Below are 24,865 nucleotides of genomic sequence, written 5' to 3' on the forward strand. Positions count from 1 at the left end.
AGTGCAGACTTGCTAAAAATATATAGATATTCATATATTTGTGAACAGAATATAAATTGAACAAAAGAAAACTCCAGTGGAAAAGAAGTGTCAAATTCTGGACTTTTTGAAGTTGTCAACTTAAAGTGCCATTTATAGTTATGAAAAATAATAATTCTACTCAGCATAAAATAAATTTGCATTTGATTTGGTAATCTGTTTAAGACTCGTGAACAGGTGTCCTTTGCTGGCACAGCCACTTCGTGAGAGGTATTAATATCAAATGCTAATATCCAGAATTTTGGATATTCATTTAGCAAGCTTTGAAGCGCTCGCTGTGTGCCTAGTTGCTGGGTAAGAAGTGTAAATGTTTTGTTTCTCCCCACTACTTTGTAAGCTCCCAAGAGTTCAGAAGCCTCGCCTAGCTTGCTCTGGCACCAGTCCTTAGAACAGTTCCTGCAGTACATGTGCCGGATGAACGAATGAATGAATGTGTCATTCAGTTAATCAATTCACTTGTAGAGCAGGAAGGGAGGGGGTGGAGTATATGGGGATCTCCTAAATTTTATATGTAACATTATATGTAAAATGTCATCTAAAGATTCTTTAAAAATAAAAAAAAAAATTTTTTTAGTATGTTCATGCAAAAAAAATGCATTTGAGATATAAAGGACGAGGTTGGGGGCTGAAGACCCTTGGGAGAGGTGAGCTGGGGAGACTCTTAGGAGGAATAGAACAGCAGCTGAGAGTCAGCGCTAAGAGGCCTGGGAGGGCGGAGGCGCCTCGGGCCACAGGTGGCACCTGCCTTGCTCTGGAGTCCTGCGACTGGATGAATTGGGATGGTGAGGGGCATTCTATCAGGGGTATGAAGGAAAAAGGAATGGGGAAGTAGAGGCCACTTGGAAGAAATGGGTTGAAGTGGTATGGCATGAATGAAAGCCTGGAGGGAAAGGCCACCCGGGAGGACAGGGCAGTTTGCGGCACTACAGAACTCGACGCAGGCAAAACGCAAGTGTCACGGGGTTCAGGGAATGCACAGCTTTTATACGTGTGCAAGCCACGTGCAAGGCCTGGAATAAAATGCTGGAGAGGGGAGGGAAGTAACCCAGATGTCTGCAACGTGGTTTTTGTCCTCTAAGAGGTGTGATACACAGCCAGAGAGTCAAGACATCTGGGGAAGCACATGGTAAAAAAGATTCTATCTGTGGGCAGACCCCGTGTGGAGGAAGTGATCTTTAAACAGAGATCTTCAAAATGTAATCAATACAAGGAGCCGCTAGGGAGGGCATTCCCAGTGGAGGGAATAGCAGTAGCAAGACATGGAGTCAGCAAAATACAGGGTCTGTGAGGAATAAGGCGTTGCCTTCCTTGATGTTAGTGGAGAGTATGGGACAAAGCCTTAATGCAATACTGGAAACGTCATTCTCTCAGCAATAGGGAGCCCTCGAAGGTTTTAAGGAGGAGAATGACATTAGATGACCATGCCTTCAAAAACCCACTCTAGTGTCATAAAGGGGTGCGTTAAACAATTACTCTCAAACCTGGTTTCACATTAGAATCACCAGGGGAAGTTTTAAAATCCCCATTCCCAGGCCATGCCCCAGGTAGGTTAAATGAGCCACCTCAGCCTCTGGGTGGGCTGTGGGCATCAGGAGCATTCAGAGCTCCCCGAGACTTCAGACCACTGATTGGGGTCAGAGGACCGCAGGGCCGTGCTGCACAGGGCCACCGTAGGTCTCAGGCTCTGGGAGCCACGTGTTCTCCTGCCCCCCCCCCCAGCTCTGCCTTGGAAGCAGTGGTGATGACACAGGAGCACCAGCATAGCCATGCTCAGTGAAGCTTTCTTTAGGGACACCGAAGTAGGGATTTCCTATGCCATAAAAAGTCTTGTTTTTAAGAAAAATTTAGAAAAGGAAACAATTTTTTTTAAATTCTTGTTTTTTGAAAATATTTTTTCAGCCATTTAAAGATATAAAAACAAATCTTAGCTTGCAGAGTGTACAGAAATAGGTAGTCAGTCATAGTTGGCCCCTAGTTAGCCAACCCTTGATTTGAGGGGGAGAAAGCGTTGCTGTTATAATCCAGGTGAGAGGTAAAGTGGCAGGTTAGGAGGGCAGAGTGAGAAGGAGGGGTGCCGTTCTCGAACTCTTGAGCCCTCAGGAGTTACTGTACACGGGAAGTTTGACCCTTCGTGTGAGCTGTAGTACTTAGTACTCTTTGGCTTTTTATTTTGCTGGGCTCTGACTTTCCCTGAAAGGCTGTTTCTTTCCTAACAGCTTATGATGGCTACTCATTTTGGCAACACTTCTTGCTACAAAATGGTCAAATCTTTTCTATGTGCCACCCAGACCTTGGTTGCCAAAGAACGAATGACCTTTTCCTTGCAAACAAATGTTCTCTTTACAAAATAAGGTGAGTTTGATATAAAATAGGGCAACTTGCATTTACTGTTATCAGATATCACTGAATTAATACAGAATTCCCTGTTTGAATTTTCTTCCAACATTTGTTGCCTATTTAAGGACCTGACAGGGTACTTCTCTGTCACCCCTATTCCTTATGAAAATGAGAGACTAAGGTTATTTTAGAAACCATAAAGGGCAACAAAAGTGGTTCTTGCTCATACCTACTGTGCTTTATGATAAGATGGACATTTCCATGTTTGTCAACTACTGGCCTGGTCATTTTATTTGAATATCATTATAGTTGCATGAGCAAATTTACTTTTTTTTTTTTTCTTTTAAGTACTGGGGCCAGGAATTGAACCCAGGACCTCCTATGTGGGAAGCCAGCACTCCCACATCAGCTTCCCTAAGTTGGTTTTTTCATTTGCTTGCTTCTTCTTTGTTTTTTTCTTTTTAGGAGACCCTGGGAACCGAACCCAGGAGCTCCCATGTGGGAAGCAGGTGCTCAACAACTAGAGCCACCTCTGCTCCTCACTTATCTATTTTTTAACTTCCACTCTTAAAGTTCTGCTATTTGGGCATACCCTAAGAAATGCTTATACTGTGTCAAGCCCTATGAAGATGGGAAAAACTAAAGAATCTGATAACTCTCTTTGAATTTTCTGTAACTAGTGAAGTCAGCAGCTCATGGAAAATCAGCAGTGTTTATGGTCATTTCTGTTGTTTTGTGGATCTTATTAGAGAATAAGAGGTGAAAAATATATATAGGCTTGAAGCAGCCCTGTTTTTCTTTCTTTGTTTTCCCTACTGCAAGTGGCATTATTTCTCATAGAAAAACATGGAAATATTAAATGTGCTTTATAAAGGAGAAGCAGATGAGATTTTTGAAGAGGAGTTTGTTTCCTGAGTATTTTTGATCACCAACCTTATTTCACATCATTTTTAAAAATTGATTTCTGTATTTTGACATGCACTTTTTAATTCTAGGGATCTGCTTTTCCTTTTTATTGATCTCAAATGAGTATTATTCATCTTAGGGACACCATCTAAATACGTACATTATAAAAATGAGACTCTGATATTGTGAAGTGCTTTTAACGAAGCTTCTCATGTTTTATACAATAATAACAAAATAAAGGTTCTGGTCTATTAAATTAGATCTACCATCCATTTTCAGAAGTGCTCACCAAATATGGAACTTGAGTATATAACAACAACCTGATGTCTGCAGCCAAAGTCTGAATATGCCACAGAAGAATTTCTGCATATACAATCCATTTATAAGTAAAGAAAGAGGTCAGGAAATAAAGCACAACAGCAGACATAATAATAAAGAGATTAAGAATGAAAATACCTGATTGAAATCCGAATACAGAATGGCAATAGCTGAAGGAGAGGGGCACCTGATCTGGAAGCACAGAGGTTAAGACTTGGAAGGAGCTGAGGTTACTGGTTCCTGGAGGTCTTGGTTACTGGTTCTCAACTCTGGCCAGACCTTAGAAGCACCTGGAGAGCTTTCAAGTAATATACACACGCCCAGGTCTCACCAGGCCAGTTACATCAGAGTCATGGGGGGGTCAGTGCGGGGGCAGTAGTGTATTTTAAAAGCTCTCTGATGAGTCTAACCTACAAGAACCACTGACCTAGTCCAACTCGTTCATTTTACCTATGAAGTCCAGAGTAGTTACCTGGCCCAGGGTCAGAAACTTATCGTTTGCTTTGCTAGTACTTTTAATCTCATTCTTCTCATCTTCTTGCCTCTTTCACTGTCTAGGCTCCTTATGTGATCTCATCCCCTCTCCTCTTTAAATTGCATCCATGTGCTCATAAGTCCCAAATCTATGGCCCACATCTCTCTTCTCAACACCATACCCTTACATTTAACTTCCGTCTCATTATCTGTCCAAATGTATCACAGACAACCTAAATTCTCCTCCCCTGCCCTTAATGCCCGACACTGGTATCTCATTCTAGGTTCCCTCTATCCCTGAAGGCTCTTGTCCCTCCGGATCTGAGCCCAAAATCTTGAGGTCTTCCTGCCTTCCTCTCTGTAGGCCTATCTAACCAGTTCCTGTTTCTCAGAATCCTCCATCTTGCCTCCTTGCCCTGCACCAGCCTCTCATGCAGTCCCCCTCCCACTGCTCCTTCTTTCACACCATTAGCAAGCTGTCTCTTTGAAACACAATTTTGATTATCACTATATTTCTTGCTTCATATGCCTTAATCATCTAGCCATTTCTTCTATTTAAAAAACCACATCGTTTTCTGTGTGCTACTTCCTTATAGCTTATAAACAGCCTAATCCATTTGCAGACTAAGTTCTTCTATTCCCGTTTTTTTCACAATTTGACCTCACCAGTAAGCAATATTTTCCCTCTTCAATCAGTTGCTGTCACATTCCAGATTGAACTTAGTGGGCCCCGCGTTGCCCACACCCTGACATCAGTACCCGTCCTTGCAGGCAGTAGAGCAGAAGATGCCAAGGCAAGCATCAGGCCTACCTGTGTCACGTCACATGCTTAGTAGTTAGCACCTTCACTTACTCCCTGAGCTTCCCTGGCTACTTTGGTTCATATCCCTGACTGGTGACCCTTACTGCTGCTTTCTGGGTCCTTGTTGTCATTGTGATTCTCCCAATTCCTGGCTAGTTCTTCACTACAAACCCCATTTGTTGTTTTTCTCTTGAACCTCTTGGCTATTTTCAGCCCTTTTCCCTTAGGATGTGCTTCTCTGACTTCCTTACCAAAAGTCTGTCCATGGCTTCTATCAGCTGGCCAGTTCTTGGTCTCTAGCCTTTGTTACCTGGAATTTTGACCCCAGTCTCTTTTAGAATTTTTTTTTTTTTTACCTTAATACTGCTAGGCCCCTCCTCACAGCCTTCCCACCAGGCTCTCCTAGCTTTGTTTTTTCAAATGCCCCTGCATGACAGAATTCAGCTATTCAGAACCTGATGATCCAGTTTGTGGATTGTTCTGGCTCTTTATCTTTTCATTTTTACCTTTCTGCTACTACCTGCCAGTTGACCGTTTAACTACGTCTTAGGCTTTTTACCAGAAGGGGGTTGGAAAAAATAAGTAACTTGAAACTCAAAACTGCTCATTTGGCTTCTTAACACATTATGATTAGAGACTTGTTGAAGAATTTGAATTTTATTGTATTATACCTTAAAAAAACCTAAATTGCTGAAAGTTTGTAGACTTTTTCATTGTTAGAAATCCATATGTAGAATTGAATTCCACAGTCTTATGACATCTTTATTTAAAAACATTATTTTATTTCAGAAATCTTTAGTCTACATCTTGAGAATTGTAACAAAATTTATTGAATTAGTTTGAGGAATGAGGTAAAATTAAATGAGTGGATACTGCTAAAATTATTTAACTTAAAACCTCACTTTCAAAGTACAGCTTCTCATCACAAAATCTCCTTCAGTTCTAAGCTCTGTTGCATACCTTTGCTAAAATTGAAATGATCACATTGTCTGGCACCCTGAGCTGTTAAAAATTCTCCCTTGGGGACTTTAGTTCTGTTTAATTTTGTTCAAAAGGTAGTTTAAATATGAGTATAAGTAAAAGGGGTCATCAGTATTTTCTATACTCAAATTGTAGAATACAGAAGCAATTTACGAAGTGCCTTGAGAATGATATCTGTGGAGGTTCATTCTCCAGAACCTATAAGTTGTACCAAACTTATAGGTAGTATTTGTCTCATATTTTAAACCTAATTGCAGCTGCTAAGACTGAAAGAATCAGTGTGGAGTTACTTTTAAATATCCTTGGGACAAATAATGAAGGTGACTTGAAGGTGCCTTGTACAGTTCTGGGAGAGATGTTTGCCGTACTCACTGTACTTTGGCCACCCTCATTGTAAGTTCATCACACAACTTGTTTAACATGTTTACTTTCTAAACACTTGGAGAATTAACAGGTGGTTGCATGACTGAAATGTTTAACAGGCTAAAAGGGGGAGGTAATTTAGACACACATTATGATGCAATAGGAAAATACCTTATTATTTCCTTTTGGCTCAACATTTCATTTCAGTTAAATCGGCTGATAGCAGGATGTAGGGAAACCTACTTGGCTTTAGAGCTAGAACTTAGTAAAGGATATCTTCTCAGAGTTTCTGTCATCAACAGTAATGATGTAAGTACAGAAGAATCTGAAAGCCCCATGTCTAAAACAGTTTCAGCATGCTCTAGAAACCCAGTTGTAATATTCTCTGTCTGTAAAATCCTGAAAGCAAGACAGTTCATTCTTATTTTGTTAATATTCTCACCCTGATATGCCAGGATAAGGGTTGTGATTGGTTCTTAAACTGTCTTCATGAAGTGAGATGAAGGGTCCAGGGACTTTGTTGCATTATTAGTTGTTCATATGGTTTGGGGTTAAGAGACTTCTGCCAGAAGTGGACATGGTTAGGTCAGGGATGGAGGTTCTAGATCAGGAATAGTCAAACTTTTTCTGTAAAAGGCCAGATAGTAAATATATTAGGCTTTGTGGACCATATAGTCTCCGTCACAACTTCCCAACTCTGCTGTTGTAGCAGGAAGGAAGTCATAAATGATACATAAATGAAAGAGTGTGGTTGTATTTCAGTAAATATTTACAAGAATAGACAGTGGGCTGGATTTGGCGCACGGGCCTTAGTTTCCAACCCCTGTTCTTGATCTCAGAAGATATCAGCATTGGGCTTTATGAGTCTGACCTTGCAGGAAGAATAGCACTGGTTTTGGTCAACTAGACTAATAGATATAACCTTCAATATGCCAGCCCAGATTTTACCATGCTTGTATATAGTAAATTTGTTGTCAGAAAATAGGCATTGTTTCCTCCTAGTTTCTTTGGGGGTAAGCTGAATAGTGTTATTTACTTATCATTTATATACCCTATTTCCTTCCCTTAATGATTTGAGGTAGCTTATAACAAAAAGCATATGTAGGTTTTAACTATGAAAATGGAAATGTAAAATCAAAGCCCACATGAAAAGGCCAGACAAAATTACCTCTGAATGTTTCTTATCTACTTGCTAACTCAGCTGGTAGCCCAACCATTTCTGGGCTGATCAGCATTTGGGACATCTCCTAAACTGAATATTGACATGTTGTTTATTTTGTCTTCGAATCTAGTATGATTTCCTTCTGAAAGAAAATGTCCCCAATGTTTTATATTAAGTCTCCTACTAAAGGAAGTGTTAGTAGCCAACATTTTCTTCTGATTAAAGAATAATCCAGAAACTGTTGCTTAACTAAGTGGGTGTATGGAAAGGAAAGAGAAACTTATGAGCTAATGAAAACTTTGGTTTGGTGGGCAAGTGACCTATTCAAGACAGATTCCAAGGCTTACAAATCTAACCTTTCATTAGCCACGGGAGTTGTTTCCTGTCATCTTAAGGATACATCTTCTCTCTAGGGAAAAAGGAGTGTTAAATTTCTTTGGTCACTTGGCCAGAAGCATGGCTCAGAGGTGGAGAGAAGATGGGAATTTAGAGGGAAGGGGGGGTGACTTCTAGCCGTGTCAGCATGTGGAAACAAGACCAGGTGATTTGAAGTAATGACACTTGGAGTTATAGTTCCAAAAGTAGTTCTGAAGTAAAGAATCTGCTCTTTGGGAAAACTGTGAATGTATATAAAGGTCATTAATGGAAGAGCCTAATTAATATCAGATCTGACTGCTTAGCCAAGTGGATGTAGATCATTTAGAATCCAGACAGGGGGATCTGCTTAGATCTCTGGCATTGGGAGGTTTGATGGACGTGCTCATGAGGAAACTAGAGTTTAAAAGGAGGAAACACTTCCCAAGGAAACATGGAAACCAGGCAAGGATTCATTTACAAGTAAAGGTAAACGAGGCTGTGGCACCTGGTAGTTGGAATAGCAACGTCAGAGTGGAACCAGAAGACAACTATGTCAGTATTAAGGACAAGCAGTCCACTTACATGATGGGATTTTAAGATGTGGGGATGGTCTAACACTGTGATGTTAAAATACAAGAAATAAATTCTGTAATCAACAGCAACTGGGAAAATGCTCAATAACCATTTTTTAAATGTGTGATCTGCTCTTTAGAGTTGGAAATGTTCTAACCTTTAAATGGAAGAGAAGAATTCTGAAGAATTTCCCATTTAAAGAAGCAGGTGTCCCTTTGTAGGGATCAATTCCCTCTTGTTGCAAGTGCAACCTGGTACAGAACAGTGTTTGAGGGAGCGGGCAATGTAGCAGTATCTATAAAAATTATAAATGTCTGTACTGAACTATTTGCTCTGTAAGCTGTACTTCCATAATTTAGCTGTGAAAAAAAGTGTACACAATGATATCTGTGCAAGGATTGTCATTATATTTTTTTTAATGAAGTGAATTGCAGAAGAAAGTTCAGAATTCAAAAGTTTTGGGATCTCAGAATTCTGTATAAAGGGTTTTGGAGCCATATATACATGGGTGGAAGTTTGGCAAAGATAAATTGTAAAGTGGGAAAAAATAAACTTCAGAACAGGATTTAGAGAATGATCCCCTTTCTTTAAAAGTGATTATAATAAAGTGTGTGTTTATATATATGCATAAAATATCTGAAAGCATATACACAATTGCTTAGAGTGCTTCTGGGGGCAGGCAGACCACAGTGGATGAGAAACCAAGTTTCTTGGAGTTGGCTAAAATAAGAGAAGTCCACGCTTTCTCATTCATCACGGACACTGGCGAGCAGGGTGTGGAGTGGGGATTTGACTAGTGCCAGGGTTCAGCTCGAGAAGAGCACAGCGGTAGACCAGAGAGAGGCTTCTCTCCTCATAACCGTGTGTCCTCACTGCAGACAGTGACCCTTCCCTGCCTGCCCAACTCACACATGACCCCTTAGTCCTTGTCGATGCCTTCTGTGTGAGGTCCTGGCTTGGCCCCAGGTCTGGCAGTGACAGACCAGGGTGTCCTCCCAGCTCAGGCAGAAGACCCCAGGGTGGCCGGGACGCCTGGAGGAGGAGCGTGTGGGAGGGACACACGTCAGTGCCCGATCCAGGGGCACAGCAGCTGGACCGAAAGTGAGGTGAATGTGGCCAGTTGGGTAGTGAGCTTTCTTGGCACACTTCTTTTCTTCATTTTAGTCAGGGCTGTGCATTTTTTGGTATAGTTTTTGTTGATGATTGTGTCTTATGAGGCTTTCTAGGGAAGTTGCCTGGCTGCTTCGTGACAACCCCACCATGACCACCCAGCAACTTTGGTTTCTAAATGTATCTGGGTGTCTCAGCTTTCATAAAGGAAGAATCCCAAAATAAGCAACATTTTAATGCACACACACAAACACACAGGTATATTTTTGCCACTCAAATGTTTTCTTTTTTCTCCACAGAAAAAACAAAGAACAAAAGATCTTTCTCGGGTGTTTCATTCTTACAATCCATATGATCACAAGGTAAGAGAAGCATGTTATTTGTGTGTTGTGTAGTATAGATTTTTCTGGATGGATAATGCGATTTTCACCAATATATGGTGATTTTGAAGTATATTTACCAATTATATTTGTTATTTTGTTATTTTTTTTATTTCCCTCCTCTTCTCACCCACCCCCACCCTGGCTCCGTTGTCTGCTCTCTGTGTCCATTCACTGCGTGTTCTTCTCTTTCTGCTTGCATTCTTGTCAGTGGCACCAGGAATCTGTGTCTCTTTTTGTTGCATCATTTTGCTGCATCAGCTCTCCGTGTATGCAGCGCCATTCCTGGGCAGGCTGCGCTTTTTAGGCATGGGGCAGCTCTCTTTGCAGGGTACACTCCTTGTGCAGGGGGCACCTGCACAAGGCACAGCACTACTTGTGTGTGGCATGGCACAGCACTACTTGTGTGCAGCAGCTCTGCGCCTGGGCCAGCTCTACACGGGTCAGGAAGCCCTGGGTATCGAACCCTGGACCTCCTGTATGGTAGGTGGACACTCTATCAGTTCAGCCGCATCCACTTCCCTACCAGTTACATTTGTATTTCAATTTTAGTTGACTCATTAAATTTTTAACTCTTTAACCCTTTTAAAGAAGAGAAAATGTGTATTTCTGTACTAAAATAATTATATTTCACTCAGATTAAAGTCTAAATCTCAAAGCCTGTAAAAAGATGGGCTTGGGGGTGTGTTTTGTATGTTTGGCTTTTGTTTTTTTCTTCAAACGCTGCAGTGGATGAACTTGGCTTCTTGGATCACTAAAGATAGCTAAAAGATTGACTGCTGACTCTTGGTTTTCCTCTGCTCTTGGTGGAAAGTTGTTTTTCTAAATAAAAACTTTAACTTACATCAGTGCAAAACACGGTACCTAAACTATTCCTCACCAGGAGTCTTGCTACACAAAAGAAGACCAAATAATGTAATGAGCCCCTGGTACCCATTCTTTATAAATTCATGGCCAGTCTTGTCGCATCTGTACCTCCACACTCTCCACTCCCTGTTGTTGAAGTTTTCCCAGGTATATTTTCACTTCTAAGTATTTTACTATATATTTGTAAAAGATAAGAACTCTTTTAAAAAAAGCATAGGTTACCATTTTTACGAAAGCACTTAGCACATCTTCATGGGGAAATACAAGATTTCTGAGACTTGTTCAGAACTTTTATGCCTTTTAAGGTTTCAGTAAGCCTGTTAATTGGAGGTGATTTCAGTAGCAAATAAAAAATTTGCACAGTTGAAATGTTAATATAAACTTACATCTTTTTCTTTTTTTTTTTTAAGATTTATTTTATTTATCTATTTCTCTCTCCTTCCCCCCTCCCCCACCCCCGGCCCAGTTTTCTGTTCTCTGTGTCAATTTGCTGAGTCTTTTTCTTTGTCCGCTTCTGTTGTTGTCAGTGGCCGGGGAATCTGTGTTTCTTTTTGTTACGTCATCTTGTGTCAGTTCTCCGTGTGTGCGGCACCATTCCTGAGCAGGCTGCGCTTTCTTTCACGCTGGGCAGCTCTCCATGCAGGGCACATTCCTTGTGCATGGGGCTCCCCTACGCGGGGGACACCCCTGTGTGGCACGGCACTCCTTGCGCGCATCAGCAGTGCACATGGGCCAGCTCCACACAGGTCAAGGAGGCCCAGGGTTTGAACCGTGGACCTTCCATGTGGTAGACGGATGCCTTAACCACTGGGCCAAGTCCGCTTCCCTAAACTTACATCTTTATCTGTGAATTTGCAGGGTGACATGTGGTGGGGATTTCTTAACTAGCCAAAATAGGTGGTGTGAAAACAACTTTCCTCGGCTGAGAGTACAGAGATGCCGGAATGCAGGAGGGAAAACTTATGCCAGTTTTCAGAGGAGTTGAAAGAATTTGAGTAGATTCTAGTGCTTCTATAATGACTACTTGCCTTAAGCACCAAAATTTATAGGTGTTCTTATGCTTATATGGCCATGGCGACATACAATATCCTTTCAAGTTACATTTTTCAAGTTAAATGCACTTTGCAGAATAGGACATTTCATTTGAAAGCAATTGTGAAAGCACATCTGACAATGTGGATGAAAGGTGCAACTGAAGTAATACCACAGCCAAAGAGGTGAGACAGGTCCAAGTTCTGATGGAAATTTTGCTTCTTTTTTTTTTTTTTAAGATGAAGCCATTTAATTAATTACTATAGATGCAGTGTTAACATTTAACCAAAAAAGGTCTATGACAGATCAAAGACTTTGCCTGCCTTGTCTAAATTTTGCCCACTTCTCACATTTTTGTATTCAGTTAACGGAAATTCCATTATTCTTTTATTAGAACTCTTAATGGAACAGCCATTTGCAGCTTCTTGCAGCTTCCTCTTCATATCATTGGTAGCATTGTATCAAGGTCACCTCAATTTATTTTGACTTCCCTTGTAAAGACTCCATTCCTCTACAGATTAGTCATCAGGCACCGAGGAATTGAATATAAATAATAGGTAGGAGTTCCTTCTGATCTTTGCTTTAAGATGGGTAATAAATTATTTTAAGTAGCTGAAATGCCCAATGAGTGAGTTTTTAAGCTCCCAAGGTTTGGCTTAGTGGCATTCATTTTTATTCTGCATGTGTGCTATAAGGAATGGAAGAAGTTTCATCCTAGGGTAGTTCCTTGCCCCTTCGTAGCTCCTCTCATTTTTCAGAGCACCAGCCAGGCTAATCTAGCTGTGTTACTTTTAACCGTGTCTCCTGCTGATCACTGTGTCCACAAAGAATAGAAACACAAAGGACTGAACCATGTGCACTATTTCCTCAAACCCACAGTGTTGCTTCCCCTCACCCCTAAATAAAATAATACAAGGTTGGGTTTCGAGCTATTTTATTTTAATCACCCAGTTATCTTCAAACACATTAGCTTCCTGGGCTGGTAGGTTTTAATATAAAATGTTTTACAAGATGTGGTTAAGGTTGGTTTAAACATCTCATGTTCAGTGAGATTTCTGCAATGATCTTTAGGGAAATAAAAATTGTGTATATATATATATATATATATGGTAGGTGAAAGCTTATATAAATTAAAATATAGGCTGTCTGGGATTTGCTTTAAAAAATAATTCAAGGAGGATGGTGTACAGATTTAAGATTGACCTTATGTTTGTTGATGATGATTGAAGCTGAGTGATGGGTTTGTGGGGATTCGTTATTCTGTCCTGTCTGTAGTTCTGTATGATTGAAGTTTTCCATAATTAAAAAAGATGGGAAAAATCAAAGAAACCAAGGCCTGCTCCTGGGAGTGAATGTTGTGGTATTCTTTCCCTCTCTAGCTAAATTCCTTTGTCTGTTAATTTTCCCTTGACATCAGTTTATACCAAAGAAGAATACTCAGCATTTCAGTGGCTTCATTACGCCAAGTAAACTCAGAAATGCAACTCGTGCTCCAAAGTTGGCATAATTTCCTGGGATGTTCATCCCTAATTATAGTGGGCCACTTAAATGATAGCCTTGCCAACCAAGAAAACTGTTAAAACAGTTGTTATTCCAAAGGTTAGTTAGTGCAGGCGTTCTGTTCTCAGTCAGGCGGTTATATTTTCTCTTCTCTCTCCTTTCCTCCCCCCTGGCCTGGACTGCTTTTGCCTGACCCCAGGCACAGGAAAGTCAGCAGGTTAAACCAGCTTGTTGTTTGCACGAGGCCAGGTGCATTGCTTAATCATCCTGTACAGCATTGTTTAGGTGGTAAATGGTCAGTTGGTGTTCTCTTAAATGTTGTTGCAAAAAGCAAATAAAGCTTCCAAGCAAAATTTGCACCCAGAATAGGTTTTAAGGAAAATACCTTATTTATTTCTTGCACTCTCAGACATGTTGCTCGAGACTGAAAGAATTTAATTTTGAACAGTTATCTCTGGTTCCATTTCCAATTTTTTAAAAATGTTTTCAGGAATTATTTTTATAAACAAAGACTTGAACAAAAAGGTTTGACCACAGTTAGTTCCTATTATCTGCACTAATGAAAGGGGTTACAGGTTAAGGAACTTGAAAACAGCAGGTAATCTGATTATATTTTATACATGTTGAGTCTTTCCTCTGTTATTTTAAGAAACAAAAATAAACAAAGCTTATAGTTTCTGAAAACACACCATACTAACTCCCAGGAAAGGTTACAAATGCCAGAGACTTTCCAGGCCACAGAAAGCCAACCTGGAGTTGATTTTTTCTTTTGGATAAATCACAAGTTACACTAGGATGTCATTAGAACAGTATTGTTAAAACCGTACAAATTAGCATGTGCGATATGTTCTCACCTGAATAAAATATTTCAGTGTATATAAAGGATATCTGTTTCTTTCTTTTTTTAGTTACATTTTATACGGATTTGCTGTTTAGAGGGAAATTTAAGTTTATTAACTAAGCACAGATACTTATAATCTGCTGTAGAAGCTACTGTAACATATAAAATGCTTGGAAGGAAAAAATTAGAAAATTCTATTTAGATATATAGAAGTGTAATTTTAACATCTGCAAAAGCAAGTAAGTTAGAAAATACGGTAAATAGGCTCCAGCATGAAAAGGAGGTCTTTAGTGGGTTTTCACTATTGTATATGCTGTATTTTGCGAAATAGGCTTCTCATTTTTTTAGTAACTATTGTTATTTTAATAAGCTTTTCTATATATGTAGACAGTATGTTACCGGAGTCTATCTAGGTTCTTGGCTATGCTGGAGAAATGAATTTCAAGAGCACAAGTTAGGCCAGTAATTTATTCAGGTAGGGAGGGAAGAGAAATGGGAGAAAATAACAGAGCAGGAGTCCCAGAGAGTGAGGAAGGGGATGAAAAATGATGAAGAGGGCTAATTTACAAGCTACAATTCTCCCTTACAGATTATAAATCCCCAGGGTTACTTCTGTGGCCACGTGATGGAGGAAAAATGGTAAAAAACCACACAAAGAGGGCAGGACGGGTCCACAGGCAAAAGAGTAAGGCGAGAGTGCACTTAAGCCCTGGTTTGTTTTTCAATTGCTAATTATTCCACCCCTCTATAATGGCAGAGGAGGGGATTTCAGCTGTTTGGATTGATTACCCCACCCATCAATTCCTTAGTGAGGACCCAATGATAAAGTTTCTAGAGAACATCTGGGCTTTCCCTTGTTCCCAGGAAGGAGTCTTTGTTCTGGGTAGCAGAATCCCGGGGGTGGGGTTCCTCCAACAGCCATCTTGGGGGTTCCAGATCCGTCTGTTAATTCCCTATCTTATTAGCCTGCTTCAATAAGGCGGTAGAAACACTGTTCTATAGTTTCTGTGTTAAAGTGGACCTTTTCTTTTGGTGACTGTTATCTTAATTTTTTCTACATATGTAGATATATATCAGTTAACCTGTAGACAAACTAATATGTGTGAAAAAACAGCTGTGTATGAAAACACTTGACAAGTTACCTTAAGAGTAAAAATAAAACAAATATTAGTGCTTCACACAGCTAGAGGTCTTTTGTGCAACACCCTCAACGATCTAAAACAGCTTGCAACCCATAAGCAAGCCACCATGGCCCCATAACTGTGTCAGAATTCTTGTTTAGTTCTCTCCCTCCGCCTCAGTTAATTCTGCAGTCCCTCATCCATGAACAGTGCGCTTTTTGAAAATCAGTTCTAACAAAAGTAGATGTCTTTTCCCCAAACCACAGTCAACCCTAAGAGCAATTAAAAAGAGGGTAGCTATTGCTTCAAGCTGTCAGAGCTCCACTAAGAAGCAACAGCATACTAAAGGAAACAAATACTAGACCATGAAACAGTGAGCCATCAGCTCAGGAACTCTACAAGTAGAGCTGCTTGAGGCCATTTAATTTAGATTTAGAGCCAGATACCCAAGTAGTCCTAAACATTTTAGTAGTCCAAGGGTAAAATAGTTGGGATTAATTTATATCAAGAAACAGAGTGTTTTTTGTCTGTTGTGATTTTAATAGCAGAGATGTGTATAACTTATCTTGAGAAGTATTGTTATCTTAAGAATAAACTTATCTTAAAACTCTCAGGAACAATTTGTTCTTAGGATAAATAAAGTGTTACTATAAAGAGTGGTTGAATGAAAGAACTAGCAAAAAGGTGGTACTGATAGTTGGGTAAGGGACAAAAAAAGTGTGTGAGCATAAAAGATGAGAAAGTAGGATCAGAACTCCTCCAAATTACTTATTTATGTAATTAGATACTATGAAAATATTGCAGTCTATTTTTTTTTAGAATTATTGTAAGAAACTTTTAAAGAAAGATTGCTCTAGGCATAATTTAAATGGAATAATTATAAGTAATCTACCAGTATAATGACTTTTAATTGCAGCATTAAATATAAAAATAATTGGTATGTGTTTCAATAATTCACACTTCCAAAGACTAACTTAAGAAACTGTTAATACATATCTCAAAATTCATATCTGCTTGTGCAGAGTGAAATAGTATATATAGAAGAAATGTAAAATAATCGTTTTTGCAGCTCTGCTTGAGTAGATACATACAGCAAAAATCTATTTCAAAAGTATTGGGGGAGGGGGGTGTGGCACAAGTGGTTGGGCTTCTCTCTACCATGTGGGAGGACCCAGGTTCGATCCCTGGGGCCTTAAGCCAGGCACAAAAAGAGAGACGAAGGGGAGAGTCAAAGGCAAGGCATAACAAACCAGAAACTGAGGTGGCACAATTGACAGGGAACGTCTCTTCACATCGGAGGTCCCCAGGATTGAATCCCGGTGAATCCTAGAGGAGAAAGATGAGAAGACAAAAAGAGAAATAGATACAGAAGATCACACAGCGAATGGACACAGGAAAAACAGCAGGGTGGGGGGACGGGGAGGGAAAACGGTATTGGGGAGAGTGGATACAGCTCAAGTGGTTGAGCAACTGCTTCCCATGTACGAGGTCCTGGGTTCTACTTCCATTACCTCCTAAAAACAAAGAAACAAAAGCAACTCTCATTGGGGAGTGGATGTAGCTCAGTGGTTGAGCACCTGCTTCCTATGTACAAGGTCCTGGGTTCAATCCCTGGTACCTCATTAAAAATATATATATTGGTTTATACCACCATCCTTTCTTCCTTAAGAGACTAGCAGTCTCTGCAATAGGAAGTTTCATAAATACAGCTATCATACCTCTTAAGCAAAAGGGGCAGTTTCATTTAGAAATTATTTCTTGATTTGTATTTCTCACATAACTAATCAAATTTATCTAGTGATTTAAGATAAAAACCACTTCTGCAAGGTCTCATGTTTGAAGAAAAGTGACCTCTCTGCTCAGTCCTGAGGCGGCCAGCATATTGTACAGCCTTCATTATCCCCGGTGCTTTGAATAACATAATGTAGCAACAGAGGGCTTTGAGTTGTTCTTCTGAGAGGGAGATGTGAGTTTGGATTATTGCCTGCTGGCCCTGTTGAGCTTTCAGCTATCTGCAATCTGGAAATAGCAAATTCAGTTTTTAATGGATCCGGCGCTCTATGGCTAGCCAGATTTTCGTGGCACATACAGATAAAGAAACAAGTTATTGATTTAGCACGTCGAAGTCATGCTTAAAACCAGTCTCTGCAGCAGATTGTCCACAGCCATTTGTGCACTTAACTCTGTTCTCCCTCTTTGGCTAAGACTAAGAAATGTTTAAAAAGTAATTTTATGGATGTTGCTCAATATCAGAAATGATTGACTAAGTGTCGAATTGATGTGAGCTTTCTTATTGTTATATTCACACATCCTTATGCTAAAACCATGCTCAGATTATGGCCTTTGAAACATAGGGAAGTCAGTACTTCAGTAAGTACTAAGCCCGTTTCATTGGTTCCATTAACTCCACTCTAAAGCTAAATGAATAATCCTTCCTCAAAATAAAGGACATACTGAAGAGATCTTTTGGTGTAAAATCTGTTCTTTCATTTATTTAAACAGCTTCCCTCTCAGGATGACCAGAAAATTGTTACCAGAGCTTGCAGGTAGAGCTCAACTGTTCCGTGCTTCAGCAGAGGATATCTTAAACCTTCTTGCTTCCTGATCTATGCTGACCTGCCCAAAGCTGGCTAGCTGAAGTAGAGGCAGAAAGTCTTCTTTCCGACTTCTGAAATCCAAAGTTCTGGCTTGAAGACTTCCAAGTGATTGTAGATTGTAGATGCAATCACCTAACTATAGATGTGAATCCATCTACGAAATACCCTCACAATAACAATCAGACCAGTGCTTGCTTGATGAAACAACTGGACACCATAACCTAGATGAGGCATGACATTAACCATCACACCCCCCAAATAATGTATTTCTTCTAGATTTTTTCATAAAATATAATTAATGACTTCTTTGTAACTGGTTATTTTTATAGGAATGTACTGAGAAATGTTATTATTTGCAATACTTAAAACAAGTAAGGTAGGCATGCACTAGAAAAATGCAGAAACTGTTTCTGCTTTTTTCCTCCTTTAGTTCTGCTGGAGTTTTTGTGTTTTTTTAAAACCAATTTCATTGATACGTATTAATATAACATAAGTCCATCCAAATTGTACAATCATTGGTAATTGGTATAATCATATAGCTGTGCATTCATCACTTCATTCATTAGAGCATTTTCATTATTCAGTAATAATAATAAGTATTTAGAAAACAGACAAAACCCTTCACCTCTCAGTCTCTGTGCTTCCCCGGCCCTCCATAGCTGCTGCTCTGTTTCGGTACTCTGCTGCGGGAGTTCTAAGACTGCAGCGTGCAGTCATGGCAGGTGTGGGGTTACAGTGCTTGTGGGCCGGGCTTCCTCAGCACGTTATCCCCAGGGGCTCCCAGCCCCCAGGCCGGCCACCACGTTCCCATGAGTCCCCTCCTTCACTACAGATTCTGGTTGCACACAACAATTTCCAGAAACTCTTACAGAAAATATTCTTACTAAGAATTCTGACCAAGCATATTTAAATGAAAGTATTTCCCTGCGCCAGTAATTCATTCTCTCTTGGGTTTTTGTGCAATATTAAGAAGACATGATTGCAGTTAGCATTTATGGTGCTTTTTAAAACATATACATTAACAGTCTGCTCTTGAAATTGGAAAGCCAGAGATTTTTAGCATCTGGGAAGAAAATAAGTTAACCAGCTTCTTCTAAAGATTGTTAATATTTTCCATTATTCAACATTACCTTTGGGTGCCTTTCAGAATTCCAGAGGTATTTTAAATGCACATGTGTCAAATAACAATAAACGAGTTTTAAAGACTCAATTTCTTTTGAATTTGACTGTCATTATATGGTACAGACATGGGTAAGAAAGGCAAATATTCAGTTTTTAATTACTGTGAAGTACAATAATAATCAGATACTATGCCATAAAACAGAAATATCTCATTCAATTTTGAGTTTTTTGGAGGGGGAGTTTTAAAGCTGCTTGCTTGTCTTTATTACTTCTTTTTATTGCTTATCAGTGCTTTCTTTTTCTAATTTAATTTAAATAAAGTTTTAGGTTAAGTGATGTTTTTCTGGTTTGCTTTCATCGCACTCTCTCTGTCTCTCTCTTCTTCTTAATAGCTGTCATTTCCCTGGCTTACTCTGTTGTTTTTTCATTTCTTTCTCCATGCAGGCTAATTATCTTTCTCTCTGCATTCTTTGCCCTCATATTTTCTGAACATTCCACCTGCTTTCTTATTTCCCCACATAATTTCTAAGATTTCTTGCTTTAACCCTCCTTCATATTCCTGCTTACGGGAATAGTTCTTGGATCTTCCTCTTGGATCTTCCATATTCTGGTACTTATCTCCCTTCCTCTAGAGACAGTGATATGAAAATTCAACACTGGGTTCTTCCCTTCCCCCTCCTCAGAGTCCTGGATCATAGAGCTAGGAAAGACCTGCCGCCCTCCCCCTCCTCCCCCTGCTGCACAGACAAGGAAAGGGCTGCTTTATCTGGTTGAGTTCTTATCCTTTAGGACTCTGTAAAGTCAGCTTTGCATCTTTACCGATGCACAGAGAGAATTGTTCTCTCCTACTGCCACCGTGACTTGTATATCTTGACTATTCTTTTACTATTTGATTTGTCACACACTTAGAATTCAGCTCCAGTCAATAGACATGAGCTGATTTCTAGGGGATAAGCACAATGACTGGGATAAGATGTTTATGGTCCAAGGAGAGCAGCTGGGGAGTTGGGGTGGAGTTATGGCAGCAGACACTGCATTGTAACTATCTCGCCAGGTTGAGCATTCATTGTTGACCTAGCTATCTGTCCCATTACAATGTGAACTCCTTTAGGAGAGAGGCCATGTCTTACTTATCTTTTTATTCTCCTCCCTCTGGGAGATGACACTGTACCATGGACTAGACTTTAATGTGCTTTGTGTGTGTATCTATAAAGTATATTTTATTCTTCTTTGGATCTATATATCTTAACTACGGAAGGTACTTACTCACCATCCCACAGCAAACCCAGGGCTGAAACCCAGTCTTTCATTTCCTAGTTTGGTTCTGGGGAGGCATCATGAATTAGAAGATGCACCTCAAATTTCGAGACACTAAAATATAGAGGGGAAACCTGCATCTTAGAATCAGTGAAATTTGGTAGTAACTGCCTGACAGAGTTGCCATAGGGTAAAATGGAAGGCTTCTAGAATAGTGTCCAGCACATAGTAAATGCTCAAAAAGTTATTATTCCTATTGTAAACTTATGGTTGTTATATGTCAGCTCCAGCAACTCCACCACTGGCACATAGTAGGTCCTCAGTAAATAACTGTTGTCATCATTATTAGGGGAACAGTGCAGCTATTAGAATGTGAGCAGGGATTTTGTCCATTTTGTTCAGTGCTGTTTTCCCAACACCTAAAGCAGTGCTTTTCACGAAGGAGAAGTTCCAGAATATTTGTTGACTGACTGACTGACTCTACTTCCTCCTCCAGAGCTTCAGCAGAAGAAGGGTAGACCTCTTACTGTTTCCTGAGCCTCGGACGTGCCGCTGTGCATCTCAGGGTTCTGTGGCTTTCCATTTCTCCTTCCCAGACACACCAGAACTGCGGGGCCTTTGCACAAGCCACGGGGATGTTGTTTTAAAAGCACCTGTACCCCGTGAAGCTCAGTTTCAACCGTTGAAAACCTTCATGTAGAGAACCAAAAACATTGAAAGGAGCGGGCTCTGCACAACATGGTCAGCATGAAACCGTTTTCCAAATGATAGTCAAAGTGTGTTTCACATAATCTGTACAAGATCCTAGTAAGAATTTTGCCAAGATTCGTATAAGTTCTACATTTTGGGGTTTTTTTTTTGTTTTTTTTTTTTCATTTAAAAAATACAATATAATGTTTTTACAACTGATGTAGTCTTGGACTATTGTTCTGTATCTACTACAGAAAAAAAAAACGAAGGAAGAAGACCCTTTATTTTATCTGAGAGGGAGCTCATGTGAGAATTCTTTTTGGCTTCTGGGTTCTAAGGGTTTGGACTTCGGGACTTTAAGAAGGGCTATGTCCTTCCTCTTATTCTTTTTGAATTTTGTAAGTTCCTCACTTAGCCTCTTTAACTACTGATCTGGCTTTATTTAACTTGGTGAGAGGTCTTTGAATAATCGCATGCTGCATGGGTCTCTCTGTTTTGAATCTCTGGGAAATTAAAATATAACAATGATTTAGTTATTTTAAGAAGAGAGGATATCAGATACAGACTCTGAGTGTATGTCTTTATAAATATTTGCTTGTGTGTATATGTAAAAGATAGATACACGTGGCCAAAATATAAACTCTTATTAATAGCAAGATCAGCTAAAATAATCTAATTCTCCACAAATAGCTAAGAGTTGCCTCACCACGTAAGTGGGCTTAAATAATGGCTTTGGGTGTACTAAGACAATAAATGTGGGTATTGTTACCTTAAATTTAATCACTACTGCTTGACTCCGAGTCTTCTTGCAAACTCAGCATATCTATTACAATATAGCACGTCCCTGCTTTGGGACCCTTTATGGAAGGAACTGGAGCATCTCGCTCTTGTATGGACACCTCGATGTGAGCGAAGGCCACTCCCACGTGTTATAAAGTCCACTTTTATCACAGACACCTATTTTCTGATGTGTTAAAATCTAACTTTACAGTCACTCACCTTTCACCAACTTGAAGAAGGTCAAAACCTGAAAGTTTACTCTGAAAAATTGGAGGCAAAGCTGGTAATTCCTATTAAAATACTGTCACAATTTTCAGTAAGGCTTTAGAAGAACAGATTAAAATTTGCAGAGCTGTCGCTAAATTAGTGCCTGAGAAGGTCAGCAGCTACTAACATTTCAGGTCTATCAGTGCAGTGAGACCTTTCTAGGCCTTTTAATAATTTGGAACTCCCTTTTGTTCTTGAGGGGTTTAAACACTCATCAGTTTCATTTCAATTGTACCATGCAAATATACTCATTCTTAAATAAAGACAAATTGTTTTAAGTTATGGGTGAAAAATCTTTTTCAAATTGAGTATTCCTAATGCTAAATTTTGATTATATAACAGATCATTTATTTAAAACTTCTCTCAAGGATTGCAAAATTTACTTATCTAGGTATATATATTGCCTAATATTAGGGTAATAGATTAATAACACAATACATGTGGGTAGGTTTTCGTTTCCCCACTCTGCCCCTCCTTCCCAGGCCTCTCCACCTTGTGTGGCCCGTTGATGCTACTCTTGCCCACTCATAGGGGATTTCTGTTCCTTGACAGCCCTGTGCCTGCACCCGTGTTTCCCAAATAGCTGTGCAGATCACAAGGCATTTCCTTTCGTAAGGTACCTCCACCTCGTGTCTCCCAGACTGAGCTCACCACCTGCTCTGTGTTCCACGCCCCAGCACACACCAGACACACGCTGTATTTACTACCTGAATGAAGCCTAACACCCCTCTCCACATAAGCTGGAAGCCAGGACGTCATTCTCTTCCCTCTCCCTTTACCCACTACCTTTAATGGGTCGAATTTTCCCAAACCTGCTCTTGTGATTTATGGAGACCTCATCTTCCTTGCTGTTGCTTAGTGTGGGCTTCTGCACTTCTCTCCTGAATTTTTTCATCAATCTCATATTAATTCCTTATTCCAGTTCTCCCTGTCCACTCTCAACCCCCAACCCTTTCTCTCCCTGCTTTGACAAGGATATTTATAGAATATAATTCAGATTGTGGGTCCTCTGTGTGGCAGTTTGAGATTATTTACGAATCCAAAAAAGAGAAAAATTATGTTTGTAAACTTATCTATGCTGGGTGTGGCACCCTTTGATTATATTGGATTCAGTTGAGGGGCCCTTGATTAAATTATGTGCTAAGATTAGGGCTTTGACTCAACCATGTCAGTAAGACATGACTCAGGTTGAGTCCTGCCCCCGTGGTGGGCCTGTGCAAACAGACACTCAAGAAGACAGACGGGAAGGGAGGGAGCCCTGTCAGTTTTGATCCTGGAGCCAAGGGAAGAGAGAAGAGCCGTTTGCCTGATAGTTTACAGCTGAGACTGATATAGAAAGCCCAGATGGGAAACGGACTTTGGCCCAGTGGTTAGGGCGTCCGTCTACCACATGGGAGGTCCGCGGTTCAAACCCCGGGCCTCCTTGACCCGTGTGGAGCTGGCCATGCGCAGTGCTGATGTGCGCAAGGAGTGCCGTGCCACGCAAGGGTGTCCCCCGCGTGGGGGAGCCCCACGCGCAAGGAGTGCGCCCGTGAGGAAAGCCGCCCAGCGTGAAAAGAAAGAGCAGCCTGCCCAGGAATGGCGCCGCCCACACTTCCCGTGCTGCTGACGACAACAGAAGCGGACAAAGAAACAAGACGCAGCGAATAGACACCAAGAACAGACAACCAGGGGAGGGGGGGAGGTTAAAATAGTAAATAAATCTTTAAAAAAAAAAAAGAAAGAAAGAAAGCCCAGAAAGACTCAAGCCCTATGCTGAGATAGAGGAAGTCCAGGACGGAGAGACCAGGCAGAGATCGCCCGCCATCTTGCTTCACGTGGCAGCTGACTTTGGTGAGAAAGCAGCCTTGAGTTGGACTCTTTCAGGCCTTGTAACGGTGCGCTTTTACCCCAGATGAATACCCTTTATAAAGGCCCACAGGTTTCTGGTACTTTGCGTCAGGCCCCCTTGGCTGACTAATACACTCTGCATCAAATACTTCCCTGGCCCTTGGTCCCCTCCAGAATGAAGCCCCTGCACGATACATAAAACCCTCTGTAGTGCGTTGCTTCCCTTTCACCTTATACCCCAGCCCGACCGAATAATGCGTCTTTCCCACATACTCCATACTCTCTGTTCTCCCTGTCTATGCACAGGCTCGCTTCTGTTTCTGAGCAACTCTTCCTTCTTTAGCTATTTCATCTTTGCCCTTCAAGACGCAGAGCCAGTCATTCCCTCTGGAATCCATCCCTGTCTTCCTTCTACTTTCTGCTTCCTCCAGAGTCAGGTGCCCCTGCGTGTGCCCCCATGAGCTTACTTCCTCATTGCCCACCTGCCTCCCCTGTGTGGCTGTGAATTTTTTGGGCACAGGGATTGTGCCAGTAAGGTCTGTGTCCCTGGGGGACTAGTACAGTGGCTGACACGCATAAATGTTCACTCGACGTTAAGGAGTGAACACAGTATTTTCCGCAGGTCTGATTCTCTCTTTTGTAGGTGCACTTGACTGTATCTCTGAAGCCTCTTTTGTGTTCCGTGCACACACACACAAAATTAAAAGGCTTGTGTGGATAGTAGCGGTCCCACAGGATTTCTGTGTTTCATGTTTAAAATGCGTCTCTGTTAGACCCAGTCATGTTACATTTTTAAGATCAAGGAGAGTGATTTAAAGGCAGCCTTTGCTTTCTTCTCTAGCTGGAGAATGCTGGATAAGCTCCTCACAGTGAAAACCGACTGCCCTCTGTACCAGTGGTTCTCAAAATGATGGTATGGTGCAGTCGCCTGGGGTGCTTGGGCCCGCCCGTCTCCCCAGCTGCTGTGTTGTGGTTTTTGTGTGTGTTGCTTCCATATGTTCTGAGTGAGCTGGTTATGCTCACTGGCTTAGAGGCATGCATCCTCATGAGCCCTAAGCTGCCCCCGAACGCATCTGCAGTCAGCTCTGTTCCCACTTCCCCTGGCAGTTATCCTAACCTCAGCACTCTCCCTAGCCCTCCTCCTCACCCCTGCCTATGC

The 24,865-nt window shown here is 40.8% G+C and overlaps 1 protein-coding gene across 8 annotated transcripts in view; it reads left to right on the forward strand.

Annotated features, from left to right (window-relative positions):
• CDKAL1 (CDKAL1 threonylcarbamoyladenosine tRNA methylthiotransferase) overlaps positions 1–24,865 on the forward strand; it is a 696,475-nt gene that overhangs the window by 570,468 nt on the left and 101,142 nt on the right. For all 8 annotated transcript variants that reach the window (XM_058285307.1, XM_058285304.1, XM_058285306.2 and 5 more), the window contains one exon: positions 9,722–9,784. In XM_058285307.1, coding sequence (XP_058141290.1) covers positions 9,722–9,784 — 63 coding nt within the window. The remainder of the gene's footprint in view (positions 1–9,721; positions 9,785–24,865) is intronic.

This window comes from Dasypus novemcinctus, chromosome 22 (assembly GCF_030445035.2).
Source record: "Dasypus novemcinctus isolate mDasNov1 chromosome 22, mDasNov1.1.hap2, whole genome shotgun sequence".
Lineage (NCBI taxonomy): Eukaryota > Metazoa > Chordata > Mammalia > Cingulata > Dasypodidae > Dasypus > Dasypus novemcinctus.